The 18,709-nt window shown below is 37.5% G+C and overlaps 1 protein-coding gene across 1 annotated transcript; it reads left to right on the plus strand.

Annotated features, from left to right (window-relative positions):
- Positions 1 to 17,975: 17,975 nt before the first annotated feature.
- LOC119694037 (collagen alpha-1(I) chain-like) lies at positions 17,976 to 18,338 on the plus strand. The gene has a single exon (XM_038119441.2). The coding sequence runs from the start codon at positions 17,976 to 17,978 to the stop codon at positions 18,336 to 18,338; it is 363 nt and encodes a 120-aa protein (XP_037975369.2).
- The last annotated feature ends 371 nt before the right edge of the window (positions 18,339 to 18,709 follow it).

The following is an 18,709-nucleotide window of genomic DNA, read 5'->3' on the forward strand; positions in this document are numbered from 1 at the left end:
TAGCATTTAATAATCACGAGGGGCTTAAAAAACCGTAAAAACAGTTTACATTTACACTAATATAGACAAGAAAATATATGTATATTGATTATTTATCAATATTTAAAGAATTATATATACAAGGATGAAGGCATAACTCAATAAAGAGTGGTGGACTCTCTTTCTGATCATGGTGTGATCGAGCATCCACTGTGTAGAAATGCAGAAATTTTCCACGAAAGTAAAGAAATATTAAATAATAGTGCAAAGGTGCACAACGCGCAATGGACGCGATAAATATAAGCGTAGTATAGTATAGACGTACACGCATAATAAGCATGGTGTATATGATACATGCAAATATAGAAATAAAAAAATACTTAAATAATTACCGCGCCTAGAAATTTCTAGTGATAACAAAAAAATGCAAATATGCTTATTTGCTATCGATTATGACAAAAGCTCAACTCAAGAGAAAAATCTCATAGAGCCAAGGAAAAATACTACTATTGATTCAAGGGTATCTAAATTGTGATTTTAATAATATCTAGATACCTACTTAAAAATCGAACAATTTACCGGAATTGACATTTATTTTCATGATTAATTATGAAAAATAACATTTTTAAGAGAAAATACGCCATTATTCGCCTTTACCGCAGATTTTTTGTGTGTCAATCTTAATTCCAGATCATGTCTGAAACGAGCTTTCTTCGTGAGGGAATCAGATATATTTTGTTTCACTAAATAAAGGAATAGTGTAGGTATATAACGCAATAAAGAAAATGATGATAAAATAAAGCATGCTTGCAATATGTTTATGTGAAGAGAGGAAAGTACCTCGATAATATAAGTTAAAAGACGTTACAATGAATTATAATAATATAAAAACACAATTACTGACTATAAGTTCAATGATGAAAGATATACGTGGCCGTAGTGTATCTACGTGTAGTCAACGTAAAAATATAAAATACCTAATGTGAATGATAATACTTACTGAAAAATATCAGTGAGTGGTAATTATATACCTGATATATGAAGACTTAGTAATGACAACTTTTACTTTAATGTAGGTAATACTGTATTTTTTTTAATAAGTCGTCAACAATGTGGTTCTAATATTTAATAATAATGTACTTTATTTGGCATAAATACTAGATATCTATCTATCTATGTTTAATTTAAATTATCTGTTTAACTTGGAATTAATTTAATTGTATTCAAAATCATTGTTACAATAAAAACATTTGTTCGCATCATCAATAAATTCCAGCGTATCATATTTCATCTTGCATAGTTGCATCTTGCCTGTTGTAAGTTAAATCAAAACATGATCCATATTTGGAGACAGGAATCTATTCAAAGGTCAAGTGCAGTACTCTATTATGTTATTAGATAACTGTTATGTTTACCAAAATTAAAAAAAAAAAAATTGTTAACTATAAAAAAATTAACATGTAATCATTTGAAATTACTTACTAAGTGAACTTACTTTTATTTAACCGAAATGTATCTTTAGAATATTTTATTATGTAATCCAAAACCATGTAATCCTTAACTATTAAATAATTATTTAACCTTTAGTAGTAGTAAGTACCTATGTTCTAATTGCATTTTTCATTGTCTGTGTAATTTTAAAAAATATTTGCAATATTTTTTCTCAAAATTAGGGGGGTGGTGTAGCATGTGACGTAGTACAATGCATTCCATAAATATTTGTAATACTATCTCTAAACAACATACGTCACAAGTCGCATACCTTCTATTTAATAGATAGCCAAACTAGACTTTATTGACATGTCTACGTCATAGCGCATTCCAGAATCTTCATATAAATATGTTACTATTTTACTGAATAAAGAGAGTTTACTACAGTTAGACACGACGCGTGTATCATTTCACTACTCCAAGCGCCCAACATCTCAGAGGAATAAATTTGTAGCATACGATTTGTGATCTGCTTCCGAGACACGGATCAAATAGAACTGGCAATAAGTCTGGTTCTCGAATAGTAACATGAGGGTAGTTTTGGAATTCTGGGACATTATTAATTAATGTTACTAACATACCAGATACTTCATTTTATTGAGACTTTTAGCAGGAAGTGATTATTCTATAATTCAAAGCCAATAATTATGGGCCTCTTATGGACACCATAATATTATAACATAAGTACAACATTTATTTATATTATAACACTTTATTGCACACAAAAATCAATTTTTACACAAAATTATTTGAATTCATAGGTAAGTATAGTATAATTTGTCGTTGTCATTATCATATTTGCTATTCATCATCATCATCATTGGCCACGACATCTTGATCAGATGATAGTTGCAGCGTCAATCCATTCGATGGGAAGAGGTTTGTGCGCATCTTTTTCTATGGCTGTAGAGTCCGATTGCAGCTCGACACCTTCTGCCACATTTGCTATTATGGATGCAATAAAAGATTGAGTAGGTAATTGAGTAGTCAAGTTGCTACGCCGCATCGTAGCCAAGTTGCTACGCCACGTCGTAGCCAGGTTGCTACGCCGCGTCGCAGGCATTTCTGAATCTCTCAGTTTATAACGTTCTTACTGAGTTTTCGATACGTTTTATAGGTAAGTTGTACGAAGAAACTTTTTAATGAGATTCACCATAAAACTCCACATTGCTGTCACTATCTGTGTATAATATTGTCAAAGCAATAAACAAAGCAGCAATTATTTACAGGTCAACCTTAGTTCCTATTTGCAATTCAGTCATTGTCGTGTTCTGAAATCAGGCGTTTAATAAACAATTATATTTAATAAACAATCAGTAATTTTATACTTTATGTACATTTTACATACATATATATAATACAACAAGAAACTAATCAATTACCTACATTAAATGATCCATGAAATTGACCAGTCTTACCCTCATTACTCTGTGGGTAATGAGGAGGGTAGTTTTCACATAACTTACTCTGTGGATCGCATCTTGAATTTCAAAGTTAGGGGAACTTCATAACTTTCTAGAATTCTCCATGGTTCATGTACCTTCGGGGAAATCCACGCTGGTACGATTACTAAAGCATTTATAATTATTGTATTTAGTCCTGATTTTATGTATTGATTTGATTCATGATAAATTGTATGTAAATTTTTGTGCTCGTTGTTATTGTTTATATTAAATTTTATGACATGTACTGAATATGGATCAAGTTATCTGAGTTAAATGAAATTAATAATTTAATTTGTCGTGCGCTATTGGTCGTGCCACTGTGTGTGTTTTAAATAAATAAAATAAAATAGCCCTCGATAGAAATAGAGGGGGGTTAGAAGTTTAATGTGTGGGTGAATCTTTGTGTGAGTGTGTATATCTGTCTGTGGAAGCGTAGCTTCGAAACGAGTGAACCGATTTCCGTTTTGTTGTTTTATAAAATAACCTCAGTATTATATTTAATAATTATTATTAATTTTTTTACCAAAATCGGTTTAGCCATTCAAATGTTATGCAACTTTTAGTATTGTTATCGCTGATTGGGCTATTTTTGAACATAAAATACACTTTGTAGTTCTAAACATTAAGGCAGAGGGGTCTGTCAAAAAGAAGGGGGTAAGTCTGAACAAAAAGAAACGAACGAGAGATTTTATTGTACATAGTTCACATACACGCACCTCTTCATAGATTATTGTTGTTAAAAACGTGACGTTTAACAAAAAGATCCCGACGAATTTAGAAACTCCTCCTTTTTTGAAGTCGGTTAATAAATATCTAAGTAATTATTCAATAAGTATTTGCTCACCTATTCTATATCCGATGTGTGTATACGTATGTGAGTACATAACGTAGGCATATAGCGTTGGTGTATGAGGATATAACAGGATTCCGATAAGATTAGGCATATTTGAACGTGCTCCAATCCCAGCATTAATAAAAGCCCGGGAAAATCCGGGGAAATAATTCGTGGAATTGTAAATAATATATTTTTCACTCTGGTTTGGTGACATTGTAAGGGTATTAAGTTGTTCAGTTTTATTGCCTAATATTAATAGACTACGATGAAAACATTTACAATTAAAAAGGAAAACTTTATAGGTATTGTAATTGTAGTTTCTCCCAGTTTTCTGACAAAGATAGTTAAACTGAATTAATAAACAGCCATAAAATACATATAAAACTTCACTTTTAGTGTTAAAGCAAAACAAAAAAATAAAAATAATTATTTATTACAAGTTCATAAAATGTAGTTGTTGAGTCCTTGCTCAAAAAAGGAGGTAGACAGATAATTATTGTCTCCGCTAATTCTGCGATGCCGCGACCAGTTTCGTATGCGAGCGGTCAACCTTTGCACGTGGCGCGCGGAGCTCCTGGATCCCCTGATCTTAACTGCTGAAGAACGTTTCTTCCTTCATAATTTGTGTACTGTGAAGCTAGCTAGCTATTTGAACTAAGTGTGTGCATAATATTTGTGCTGCAACTGCATCTTATACCACCATACGGTATGTGCACGTGGCGCATGCTGTGCTGGGAGCTGCCTGCTATCCGTGATTGTGCGTGGTTCTCAGGTTAGTGGAGATATCTCTCTTTACCTCTGGTTGTAGCACTGTATTCCTCATACCCTTGGCCGAAGTCACCTAGCCACCCTATAATACACTAATACAGTCCACTAAGTGTTGTCCCATGACCGCACAGTAGTTTTATACTATGTAAGTAGGTACTTACTTATGTTGTTATTAGTACCTACCTTCATGTTTCCCTAGTTTAAGACTCGATGTTGTACGTAACGAAAAAAGGTGAAAATAAAATTATTGATTCCCAGTTAACTTGTGAAACAGTAAGAATATATTTCTTCTTTTGCAGTCAATACTGAAATAAAAAATAAAAAAACACACACACGCACTCACGCCTTGTACTAATGTACTCCCTTGCGGGGTAGGCAGAGGTGCATTGCTGCACCCACTTTTCGCCAGAGTGTTATGTTAGTCCCAATGTAATAGGGGGCGGGCCTATTGCCATTTTACGGGCACATCCAAGACCCGAGAACAAATATATGTGTTTAAACAAATATCTGCCCCGGCCGGGAATCGAACCCGGGACCATCGGCTCAGTAGTCAGGTCACTAACCACTACGCCATTCGGTCGTCCACGCCATTCGGTCATCAATACTGAAATATCAACATTAAAAACGGACCAAAGAACCCTTATTATCCTCACTATGATGAAACTAATGATATTAAAAAGGCCGTTTCCTTTAACACGTTCAACGCCATCAAAAATTTAGTGAATTTCCATTGGGGCCATGGCGGACACTGCTGGGCGACACTGGTATATTTCATTTTTTTGGCAACCCTGACGAATAGCTGTCAATGAAACAGCTGCTTAGTTTTAAATACATTTAATTGATTAAATACTAGTTAATTAGCTTAAAATTTGTGTAATTGTATGGATATAGTTCCAATAATTGTGTAAAAAGTGAAGTTTGAGCCTCACGACTTGGTTTTAAACAAATTGTTTACCATCCGACCACAGTGGGCAAATTATTACGTTTCCTTGTACTTTTGAACGTAAGTCAGCCACTTTCAAGTTCAGACCAGTAACATCATACAGAATTGGTAAGTTTAAATCTCGATTGAACAGTAAACTTGACTACTGTAGAAGCTCTGAAAGAAATCCCAATGATGCCTTTAAGGAAATATTTCAAGGTTTGTCTCGAGAATTTGAAAACGTGTTCACTAAGAAAGAAGTAGATGTTAATTGTAAACTAAGTCTTAATGACTGGGCAACATCGGGAATTTATAAGAGCAGACGTAAATTATATGATCTCTATGAACAGCGTACATTTACTCATGACGATAACTTTAGAGATTATGTAAAGAAATATACAAAGATATTCAAAGCCGTTTGCCACCAAGCTAAATCAGATTATATAAATAGAAAGATTAAAAACTCTAATATCAAGATTAAAACCGTATGGAATATCATTAATACTGAAACCGGGAAGAATAAACCACGTGATTTAAATTTTGAACTTAAAATTAATGATAAAATTGTTTCATCTAATGAAGAAGTGGCTTCCGTCTTTGAAGATTTTTTCCGTAGTATACCGATAGCTACAACTGAGAACCTTGATTCATCTTGCGCTGAAGCTGAACGTTTGCTAAGAGGGAATGCACCGCCTTGCGATCTCGACTTTCAATTTCATGGTATAAATACACAGACTATAATTAGCACTTATAAAGAATTAAATTTAAAAATGACCGAAGATTTATGGGGCATGTCCGTTAAAGTTATTAGTCATGTTATTGATATCCTAGCACCCCACTTGGCTAATCTTTTTAACAGATGCATTGAGGTCGGTGTATTCCCCGATTTGATGAAACTTAGTAAACTAATACCGCTTTTTAAATCTGGTGAGAAAAATGATCCCAATAATTTTAGGCCTGTATCAGTTTTGCCAGTACTGAGTAAAATATTTGAAAAAATTATGCTGCATCAAATGCTTTCGCACTTTAGTATTCACGGCCTTCTCCATAACCAACAGTTCGGTTTCACCAAAGGTCGATCTACAACTGACGCTGGTGTCGCGTTGGTCAAACACATATTTAGTGCTTGGGAGGAACGTCTTGATGCTGTGGGTGTATTTTGCGATCTATCGAAAGCATTTGATTGTGTGGATCATGCCACTCTACTTATGAAACTTAAATATTATGGGCTAACTGGCAAAGCTCTTACATTATTGGAATCATACTTGAGCAACAGAACTCAACTAGTTGACATAAATGGAGTGCGTTCGGCTGGCTGTCCTGTCAGTATGGGTGTTCCCCAAGGCTCGATTTTAGGACCATTCTTGTTTCTTGTATATGTTAACGATTTACCGTTTTTGGTAGATAAATTATGTGAGATAGTACTGTTTGCTGATGATACTTCACTTATATTTAAGTTGAAGCGACAAGAAGTCAATTTTGACAATGCAAACAGTACTCTTTCCATAGTTGCTAATTGGTTCACTGTAAATAATTTAGCTCTTAACTCCAAGAAAACAAAATGTATTAAATTCACTTTGCCTAATGTAAGACAAGTAGAGACATATTTGACATTGAATAACGATAAGCTAGAGTTAGTAAATGAAAAGGTATTCCTGGGTATTACAATTGACTCAAAGTTGCAATGGGGACCCCATATTGAGAGGATAGCCGGTAGATTGAGTTCTGCAGCTTATGCGGTTAGAACCATTAGACAGTTAACAGATGTAGATACAGCCAGGCTTGTGTATTTTAGTTATTTTCATAGTGTTATGTCTTACGGAATTCTATTGTGGGGACGAGCGGCTGACATTAATCAAATCTTTGTTCTGCAAAAACGAGCAATTCGAGCCATATATGTATTAGGGTCTAGAATTTCATTAAGAGATACGTTTAAGGAAATAGGTATACTAACTGTTCCATGCCAATATATCTATGAAAATATTATGTATGTTCGTAAAAACTTAAATTCATTTAGTAAAGTAGGAGCCACTCACGGTATTGAGACCAGAAACAAAAATAAGTTGCTTTTCCCCACACTCAGACTTTCGAAAACAAACACATCATTCATGGGGAACTGTATACGTTTTTATAATAAATTATCAAATGAAGCAATAAACCTTACTGAGCAAAAATTTAAGAATTATGTTAAAGCTACATTATGTAGTAAAGCTTACTATAGTATAAATGATTATTTAAACGACAAAAACGCGTGGTCTTGTCCACCTCAGCTAAGGCTATTGAATAAATGAAATGGATATAGGTACTTAAGTAAAATTGTAGGTACTAGATATAAGTAAAAATTGTAATAGATTATAAGGAAAAAGTTGAAAAGAAGCTCGAGGAGTTTCTTTCGCCATTTCTTTCCTTCTCAATGACGGGGCCTTTGTGAAATGGTGGTAGATGACTATCGACAAATAATTGTAAAATTTTACGTCGATTAAACCATTTGAATTTGAATTTGAATTTGAATTTGAATTTGAAAAAAAATTTAAAAATTTGAATTTGAATTTTTTTGAGTTATTTGAATAGATAAACCGATTTTAATAGTATTCTATTTAACTGCGGTGTATTTATATTGATTATTTACTGAGTTATGGGGTATCACCCAGCAATCACCGACGCGGCCTCCAAGGAACGTGTTAAATAATTTTTCGAAACTTACACTCACGGCACAGTTCTGTAGCCATCTGCTCCATATAGCTCAATTTCACACAGCGAATCGGACAAAAAGCCTTGAACTTCAGTCTCTTTTGAAAGGCGTCTCAAAGACTTCCATTTAGGCCTCGATTCACCGGTTCAATCTTGTTAGTAAGAGATCGGTCGCGCGATTGTGGGATGTTGTACTGTGCAAATTATGTTTGCTTCGTGTTTCGTGCAATCCCGACTTGAGAATTGAAGAGTCCTAACTGATCACTAATTATTGCACAACTGTCATGAGCCTAGATACCTACGGTGCAGGAGGGTACTCTACTCTACTCTATACTGAAGAAAAACGAACGAATGAGTGTTGTCGTGCAATCGGCACATTTATTATAACCAGAAGGGCTAGTAGGTACGGGGCGCATATTTAAGACGTGACAAGAGTTTTGCATCGCGCTCACTCACATCGCGCATCCTCAAGTGCGAGTGCAACGGAGAACTCTTGTCACGTCTTAATAGCGCCCTGTGCTACAGGGCTAGATAGAGTCATGACTCGCGCAGCAGCGCTCCGAAAATTAAATTTTCGTCATAATTATAGTAACCCCTCAGTTGTCTTTTACTTAGTGGATCTGTTTGTTTACTTATGAGCTGTTGGTTATGGTAAAACTACCACAATTATCACTATTAACATCTTGCAAAAATGGCATCGTAATCCGTTTCTTTCAGTGTTTGTCGTCCACTAAATCAATTACTAAACTTAGTCAGTAGGTTATACTTCAATAATAACACTTAATTTACTATAATGTGCTTTAATTTAAGTTACAGTGATATTTACAGAGATCAGTTAATAACCTCAATAAGATCAGTCGAAGCAGCTGGCCCGCTTGCGAGACTCGCCGTCGGATGCACTCAGAATTATGTAAAATACTTCAGAATGATGAATTTTAACGCAGAGTATTGCATACTCTGTGAACTTGCGTTAGACGTGGCTCTTATAATAGAAGTACCTGATACTATTACCATGCTAGGAATTTATATGGTAGTTCAGATTTTTAAGATCATTTTTATTCACCATTATATCTGAATCACAACAGAGACTAGGTACTAAATACCTACTTAATTATTCGAACTTCTAAAATACTTTAAAAATCTTGAAACTGCGTAAATAATGCAGATCATACCTACCAAGTACCTACCATGAATATGTATGTAGGACTGTAGGTACATCCCTTGTAAAACACATTCATTTGACTAAACCAATGTTTTCTAACTGTGTCCGAAACCCTCTCCAAAATCCCAAATTCATGTAGGTATAAATACAAGCCGTGTTGTGCTAAAAAAAAATACTTGTCCGAGAATTAATTTTTATTTTTCACACTACATTTTGCGGCTTCGCACGACCACAGTTCTCACATACATTTTTTTCACATACTTTTTTCGCTCGTTCAAAATCTAATTTTTCTTCCTAATCTTTGACACCTACAGATTAGGGGTGACATTGGCATGGCATTTCGTTGAAAGGAATTCGCTAATGTGCCCGGATGGGTTTTGTAGGATTGTCCTCCGTCCGTGGATTAACTGTTTTTTAAACGTTTAGAATGAAGACCGCGTAGCTTTTATTTCATTTTATTACAAGTTCACCGTATATTTTGCTTGAATTTCATGGACTATAGGATTTATTGAGAAGTAACCTCAACAGTTTGTTAGGTACTTGTTTTGTAAAATATCTTCATCACGACCCATTACGTCCCCACTGCTGGGACACGGGGCTCCTTCCAATGAAGGAAGGGTTTTTAGGCCTAGTCCACCACGCTGGCCTAGTGCGGGTTGGTTTGTAAAATATAGCATGAGTTATAAAGCAGCTGTTAAATCTATAAATTATATTTTGTAACGTATTAATTTTCAAGGCAAAATTAACCTTATTTACCAGCCAGGTATTAATATCTATCTTTCAAACGTCATCGACTCATGGTAGGTAGGTATATTTTACAAAGTATTGATAATACATAACACATAATACGCTAGAAAGCAATGTACTTCAACATTGCAGACGGCGTCATTAAGCTTGTTTTTTCCGTTTAGGAATATTTCTGTGCCATTGTAAACGGAACATTTTCATTGTTTATGAGTGTATACAAAAATACTCCTAAACGGAAAAGACTAGCTTAATGACGCCGTCTGCATGGTTGAAGTACATTGCTTGCTAGCGTATTATGTGATATGACTGTATTATCAATACTTTGTAAAAATATATTATATTATCAACGAAATTCCAGTTTCGAATCGGATGAATTGCGTCACTTCTCTCCGTCATTAGTATTAGGGTTCCCGCGGCGCCGAGCTAAACCCGCATCTTGTTGCTCGTAATCTCCATTGCGGAGGGTTCCGTCCGTCCGGTATCAGCTTTCACGTAAATTCCATAACTTTAGCCCCGAATCTTGGCCCTACTACGGAGATTAACAGTCAGGCTTTTAGCTTTAGATAAATAATTTATGAATTAGATGGAGTATCACATGCAAAAACAAAGAAAAAAACGGTCGACATTTTGTTGACTGACAAACCGTTTTAAGTTCAACCTAATGACAACCATTGCACCAATGAATAAGGTCAGACAGATGACAACAGATCTTCTAATCGAACTTATTCATAATAAGAGCACAGTGGTAGAAGTGGGATGTTATTTGTCGCGACGTTTATTTTGCACTGATACTCTATCTTGTTCTTATATTGTTATTCTAAGCTTTTAGCTAATGAAAATAATAATCGCGACGAATGATGAAAATGTTGGTCACAAATCTAAATGGAATTATGTGAGGGGCATGAGAAAGAAAAGTCTTTCATTATATTTCTTGTGCTCGAAAATAAAATATGAGTATTATACCCTCCGGACCATTTCGCCTTAATCTCAAAATGCTTAACTAATCAGTTTTAGGCGCACCCTAGACCTACAATAATATTGTGCAATATATGTAGGTATTGTGCAATAAGATTGAATTGCGTTTTGTATCCAAATGACGTATAATAGGTATACGTATTTTGTATAACCCTAAACGATTAATTATATTGCACAATCTTCAATATTGTGCACTATATTTGATCGCTTAGGGTTCGCCTTAGGCGGACCCTAAACCTACAATAATATTGTCCACTAAGTTTTTAATCCAAATGACGTTTGCGCAATCTCAATCGAAATTTATTGTATAATTGTCAATATTGCGCAATATAATTGATAGTCCAGGGAGCGCCTTACTGAATCCTGTTTATGTATGACTGAAATTCAAATTGCATTATTGTCTTTCTGCATTATTAGGAGAAAATTGACGTGGCTGTGCAACATCAAAGAGTGGACCGGTGTAAAAACCGTGGAAGAATTATTTAAAACAGCCAGGAATAGAGAGCGCTGCAAAGAGCTGACTGCCACCCTTCAATGATGGAGAGGCACTATAAGAAGAAGATTATTACTGAAAACCACCTAGTTTTAGTACTTCTAGAGCTTTGATAGTTTGCCGAAAGTCGAAAACTATAAACGTTTAGTTTTCTCGCATACAAAATGGTTATTGAACTGTTCAGAATCTGTCAATTTAGTATCTGAGATTAAGGGCCACTTGCAAAAACATATTAAATCTAGATTTAGTGTCAATTCTCGATTTAAGAAACGTCAGTCCATATAAAATTTGATACTAAATCGAGATTTAACACTAAACCTAGATTCAATAATATGTTGGTGCAAGTGGCCCTAAAACACAGACTTCAAATTGCAAATCCCGTACTAGAGGCCCCGTACACACACTAAGTTAAGTTCAGACCCCTTAGCATGAATTTTCATCGTGGACGTGACGTGAAATTACTCGATGATTTTTGTAGGGAAGTTTTAGTTCTGCTACCGACCACCAGGTGCGCTGTTCATATTTTCATACAAAATTACTCAGAGTTCAGTTAGACTCTACAATCGTGAACCATAGTAGGACACGAAGGCATATCCCAACCGACTATTAACTAAACTTCGCTCCCCGGATAGCGGGTGCCCACTGCCATAACTTGTATTAACATTAACCTTCGATTTTCAAAGTTTATAATAATTGTTATAATTATTAAATTGTAATTACCTCTACCATTTATATGATTGCTTAACAATAATACCAATCGAAAATAATACGAAGATTAAGACAATATACTGTCTGAGCAGGACAGCAATAGATTTAATTTTGTTCAAATGTTTAGTGCAAGTCGCCCTTAAAATGAATCAGAAGCCGAAATTACTAGCTTTAACTACTATAACATAAATTACTGAGTTGTACCTAATCCACGCAGCTTTGTTTAAAATGCGAATGGTCGGGGAGGTCAAACACACATACAAATACTTACAGTGCTGGAGTCAAATCAAATGTTGTTTATTCGACATAAAATTACACTCACTCTGCATTTAACAGAGCATCAGGATATAACCTACTAAAAACGATAATATATTGTTAAAACCTTTAGTTAAATATTTGAAAAAATTGGGGTTGTTTGATGTCGGCATTTGTGAGTGGAACCTGTTCATTGCCCGTGTGTGTATTTGTCAATAATCATTGTAATATTACTCTACAACCAATTCACAAACTCTGTGCTAGAAGTCTGGAGGGTTTTAAGCATAGTGTCCTTACTTGGCTTAAATTATAGATAATAATTATCATCCCACAACACAAAAATACTTTAATGAAATAGTCTATACCCCGATCGGAAGTCAAACCTGGAGCTTCGACACTTGATCTCATCTTTTCAATTGTGATAAGTAGTTAGCTCTGCTCATGTACACAATTATAATTCAGTTTATTATTAAGCTTATAAGTATTGTTTACCAACTAGTTTTAAGTTTTTTTTGAAAAGATGGCTCAGGAGTTTCTTGCCTCCGCCCCTTATCCGAACGGAGAGTAGTTCGTAAAAATTGACCTTCATCAGAAAATTTTATATTTATACGATGAATAAAAACATTTGACTTTGACTTTGACTTCAATGAATTCACCTAAATTCGTGTATTTAAGACAATAAGCTAGCACTAAGTAATTCAATGAGTTAAACTAGCAAGTAACTCCCCACTTATCCCCTAAATCTCTGGTGACCTAAGTTACCTGTATTAAGTGGCTTTAGAAACGCGCCTTGTGGTCAGCCATAGAGAATTCTAGATAGAACTAGAATTGACTTACTTACCAATCTATAAAAAAATAAAATAAAATAAAATAACCTTTTTGCAGACCAATTGAAGTATTTATGTTACAATTAATAAAAGAACAATAATAATAATAAGACACAACATAAAGGAAATGTCTTTCTATAAAGTTTAAATAGTTTTCTTTGTATAGGTAAGCACATCATAATCATAAGTTAAGCACAACCTTTAACCTATGATACACTGGTAAATAATAGATTATTAATTATGTTCCATAAATATGTAATATTAAATTATTTTAGTTTTCCACTTTGATCACCCTTCATAGAGAGAAAATAAGTAAATAAACGCCAACATCATGAAAAATATTTTTAACACATTTTTAGTGGGTATGCAAATTACAAAACAAGGCTTAAACATAACTCTAAATACTTGTACTAAAACCCGAGGTAATCCGCCACTAACTGCCCTATATTCACCCCTTTAAGGGATTGTGAATACTTAAGCAGGACTGGCATTAGCGGGTCGGCGACCTGCGTACAGTCAACAAAAGAGAAAAGTACTCAAACACTTCCATTTTGTGAACTAACGAGTGATATAAGGCACTAATAAATAGTTAATAAATACAGCTTGTGTGTACGTATGTCGTATATTAAATATTTTCAACCAGATACAAAACTCATTAAATTACATAATTCATGATTTTTATACTTACCTACACATTAAGGGTCACTTTTACCAAACGTTAAACGTATTTAAAATTTTATTTACATCCAATTTTAAATACATTCTGTACTAACGTTTAGCGTTTAGTAAAATTCCACCTAAATAAGTTAAACTAATATAATTTAATAAAATAAGTTGTGTCAATTGTATAATGCATGTATTTTGATATCAATTAGTAAATATCTTTCATCTAAGGTTTCCGCTTGGAATGAAGGGTATACTTATCCATTTGGTTGCTGTACTTTGCTTACATAACATATTTAGGTACACCTCGCGGTAGGTGGCCTGTGTTCATGGGAAATAGCTATTATGTTTATGTTTAGTCAGAAATATTTTTGATGTATCGGGGATCCTTGCTTATATTAAGTTACTAGCCGTTCCCGCGAGCTTTGCTTCGCCTTAAAAAGTTTTCCCGTGGGAATTCCGGGATAAAAAGTAGCCTATGTTCTTTCCTAGGGTCTACACCGTATTTATACCAAATTTCATTCAAATCCGTTCAGTAGTTTTGGCGTGAAAGAATAACAGACAGACAGACAGACAGACACAGTTACTTTCACATTTATAATATTAGTTAGGATTTTAGCTCATATTTATTTTGGCAAGCGGATGCTTTTGAAAACCTTGTTAAATTTTCAATGTGAGCACGTTATAATTATCATGCTGATGAATAATTAATCGGAGGTTAACTTAACCCTTCCGGCTTCATTGTATAGTGGAATTTTCTACTCGTATTTTCGTAATTAAGGTGGTCGCAGGCCTTATTACTTACATTTACATGTGTTTTTATTTACATCAATAATAATAATGATGAAAATAACGTGAGAAAACCTTCACATCTAGACTCTAGGGGTGACATGCACCAAAGTGTTAAATCTAGTGTCTAATCTCGATTTAAGAAACGTCTAAAATCTAGATTAAATTAATGTTTGTGCAAGTCGCCCTAGATGTGTGCAGAAAGTACATTGTACTTATTGAAAAACAGCGATACGGCTCGCGGCCTATCATATGAATACAAATGCTCAGCAAAATAGTGGGTGGCTCACTTGCAAGACACCTCTGACTACACCTTCGGGGATTACAGTCGTGAGCATAAGCTTCTGTTATGTATGTAAACACAAGTAAAAAAAACATGAAAACGCTGATTTAAAGGCTTTCAGCAACCATGAACAAAAGCCTATTTTCCTATCAATTCGCAAAATCAAATCCAACCCCAAATACTCTTCCCATACCCAGCGTGTGAAACCTCTAATCACAATCAGTACAGTACACAGAACAGCCTGTACAAAGCGATTGATATCGGACGGGTTACTCTACCTTGACAAATAAAGGTGCCGACACACTAGCGGACGCGGCTTACGGACGCGGCTGTCAGCCGCGACTTAAAGGTATCTAGGTAAGGAAGATACACTACGCTGTTCAAGCTATCGGACGTAAGTTGCATACGTAACCTTGGCTGACCTTCAGCTTTCAGACATCCGAGAGCGATCTGGCACGAATTGTCCCAAAAGACCGTGCACACTAGCTGACAGTCGCGTCCGTAAGCCGCGTCCGCTAGTGTGTCGGCACCTTAACAATTTACGAGAGCTGTCATACAATTGGTACGTTTAGCTCAATAGGATAGTCATGGTTAGCGCAGTAGCCCTCTGAAACTTTGTTTTACGCCGCGTACAGACCGGCCCAACGAACGCCAACGAACGTTTTTCGTTGACCTTCGTTGCTGCAATCTACCCTGTATTATGTATGAATAATATCCATCGTTGGGATCACCGTTGGCGTTCGTTGGGCGTTCGTTGGCCCGGTGTGTACGCAGCTTGACATAAGCTGGAGTGACTCCCAAACAATAGTACACTAGTGCAGCGACAAACCGCAACGGTCATTGACACGTGTGATGGATTCATAGTAGGCAGGTCAATGAAGAAAGTGTTCAGTTTGTCAACTTAGATTAACGATATACGAACAAGATGATTATCATATATTTATAAAAATTAAGCAAAAAACTGTCTGTATTTTGTTTGCTTCAAACCGTATTAAGTTCATCCTAATAACAACCATTGTACCAATGAATACGAGGGCTACACCGAAAAGATCGGGAATAGAATACTTAGGAATAAATTAGAGTGAAACCTTTTTGGTGTATCAAATGTAGTGTTTTTTCAAATATAATTCCATTTTCGAATTTTTAAAAAAGTAAAAAATAAAAGAGTATTGACCATTTGAATTTGACAAGTCGGTGTAAAAAATGGAGCTTACGCGGGAACATTTCCGTGCAATAATTTTTCACAACTTTCGTCGAGGTTTATCTCAAGAACAATGTCTCGCCGAGCTTGTTTCTATTTATAAACTTGAAGCACCAAGTAAAACGACTATATATCGTTGGTATTCTGAGTTTCGCCGTGGACGTTCCTCTCTTACCACAGTCCCTTCTACTGGTCGGCCAAAAACAGCGGTAACACAAGATAACATCGATGCTGTACGCCAGTTAATAAAAGAAGATAGACATGTGACATACGAGCAGATTCGGGCTTCTCTCAGCATTGGTATGACAGCCATTCAAACCATTTTACATGAAGAACTGGGTGTCAAGAAGTTAGTTTCGCGCTGGGTGCCCCACCGTTTGACCGAGGAACAAAAGTCGGCTCGTGTTAATTGGTGTCGATCTGCTCTGCAACGGTTCAATGGAGGCAGTTCAAATGCTGTCTACAATATCGTCTCTGGTGATGAATCGTGGATTTATTCATATGAGCCCGAAAGAAAACATCAATCGGCCGTTTGGGTCTTCGAAGGTGAGGTCAAGCCAACAAAAGTTATTCGCTCACGCAGCGTGTCGAAAAAAATGGTCGCTTCATTTGTATCGAAAACTGGCCATGTGGCTACGATTCCATTACAAGAACAAAGGACGGTTACTGCTGATTGGTACACAACAGTTTGTTTGCCGGAAGTCGTAGGAGAACTTCGTAAAACTAACCCGAATCGTCGTATAATCCTTCACCACGATAATGCAAGCTCTCATACCGCTCGCAAAACAAGAACGTTTTTAAGTATGGAAAACGTGGAGTTGATGGACCATCCTCCGTATAGCCCTGATCTGAGCCCCAATGATTATTTTACATTCCCAAGAATTAAAGATATGCTACGTGGTCAACGGTTTAGCGGCCCAGAAGAGGCGGTCGAAGCTTACAAATCAGCTGTTTTGACAGTATCCATTTCAGACTGGAATTACTGTTTCAATGATTGGTTTAATCGAATGAAAAAGTGCATTGAATGTCACGGAGACTACTTTGAAAAACAATAAAAGTAAATAATATTATGATATCTTTGTACTTTTTTCTATTCCCGATCATTTCGGTATCGCCCTCGTAGTCACAAAATTTACAACCGAACAAAATTAATAAAGGTGTGACGAGTGATAATTCAAATTAATATAAATAATAATTAGTAAGCAGGTCAAAGAACAAAAAAAAAACATTCTTTAAAAAAAATGATTAAAGAACCTGCATGTATATCATGAAAAATTAAATTTACGGCTCAGATAAAAGTTAAAAACAAAAGATAATAAATAATAATAATAATAATAGCTCTACTGCGCAGACCGCGTCCCGCGTCCTCTCCTTCACCCGCGCGCACCCCGCGCTCGCGCCACCGGCCAGCGAAGCCCGCGCATTCAGTCGGCGCCAACCCGTTTCCCGGCTACACGCTCGCTCGCGCTCCTTGCGGACATTATTAGTTTTACAACAAGATTACCTCACTTGCATTATTACGTGTCTGTAGAACCTTAAATACAGTGAACATGTAACCCTGAGTTTGTGTTTCCTATCTACCACTCCCACGATAGGACCTTTCTCATAGTGGCGCCCAACTCGCGGAGACGCGTGAATGTAAGTGTGTGCGAAGAAAAAATATGCTGCCGAAAAGGGAAGAGCGAAGCGTCGTGACCTCGAGGAAGACGAAAGCAGCGGCACCGCCGGCGAGACCACGGTAATGCCCCCAGGCGGCGGCGCGCCCGCCGAGCATGCGGCGCGTGGCCCTCCCGCGGCGAGCGGCCTCCATGCCGCGCCCGGCGCGCCCTACGCGCACGAGGAGCACGCGGCGTGCGGGCCCCCTGCGGTGCCCCGCCGCCCCGCCACGCCCGGCGCGTCCTACGAGGACGCGGCGCCCGCCTCGCCTGGCCCGGCTGGCCCGCCCTACGCGTCCTATGAGCACGCGGAGCGCAGCCGCCCCGCCTCGCCCGGCGCGCCCTACGCGCACGAGCAGCACGCGGCGCGCGGGCCCCCTGCGGTGCGGCCCCCCCGCAAAGCCCGGCGCGTCTTCCGAGGACCGAGGACACTCGGCGCGCGGCCTTGACGACGATGACGACCGCAGCTGCACCGGCGAGAGGAAGGTGACGACCCGCCCCGGCGCGCCCAGCGTGCCCGCGGCGCGCGCTCCCGCCGCCTCCCCCGCCGCGCCTGATGCGCCCGCCACGCACGACGCGCTATACGAGTACGCGGCGCGCAGCCTCCCCGCTACACTCGACGCGTTCGCCTGCGTGCTGCTGGACACCGTCGCCAAGGCCGCCAAGACCAACCGCGTCTTTATGGAGAGGACGGTGATGACCCGCCCCGGCGCGCCCAGCGTGCCCGCGGCGCGCGCTCCCGCCGCCTCCCCCGCCGCGCCTGATGCGCCCGCCACGCACGACGCGCTATACGTGTACGCGGCGCGCAGCCCCCCCGCTA

The sequence above is a fragment of the Plutella xylostella genome, chromosome 19 (assembly GCF_932276165.1).
Source record: "Plutella xylostella chromosome 19, ilPluXylo3.1, whole genome shotgun sequence".
In the NCBI taxonomy this organism is placed as follows: Eukaryota; Metazoa; Arthropoda; class Insecta; order Lepidoptera; family Plutellidae; genus Plutella; species Plutella xylostella.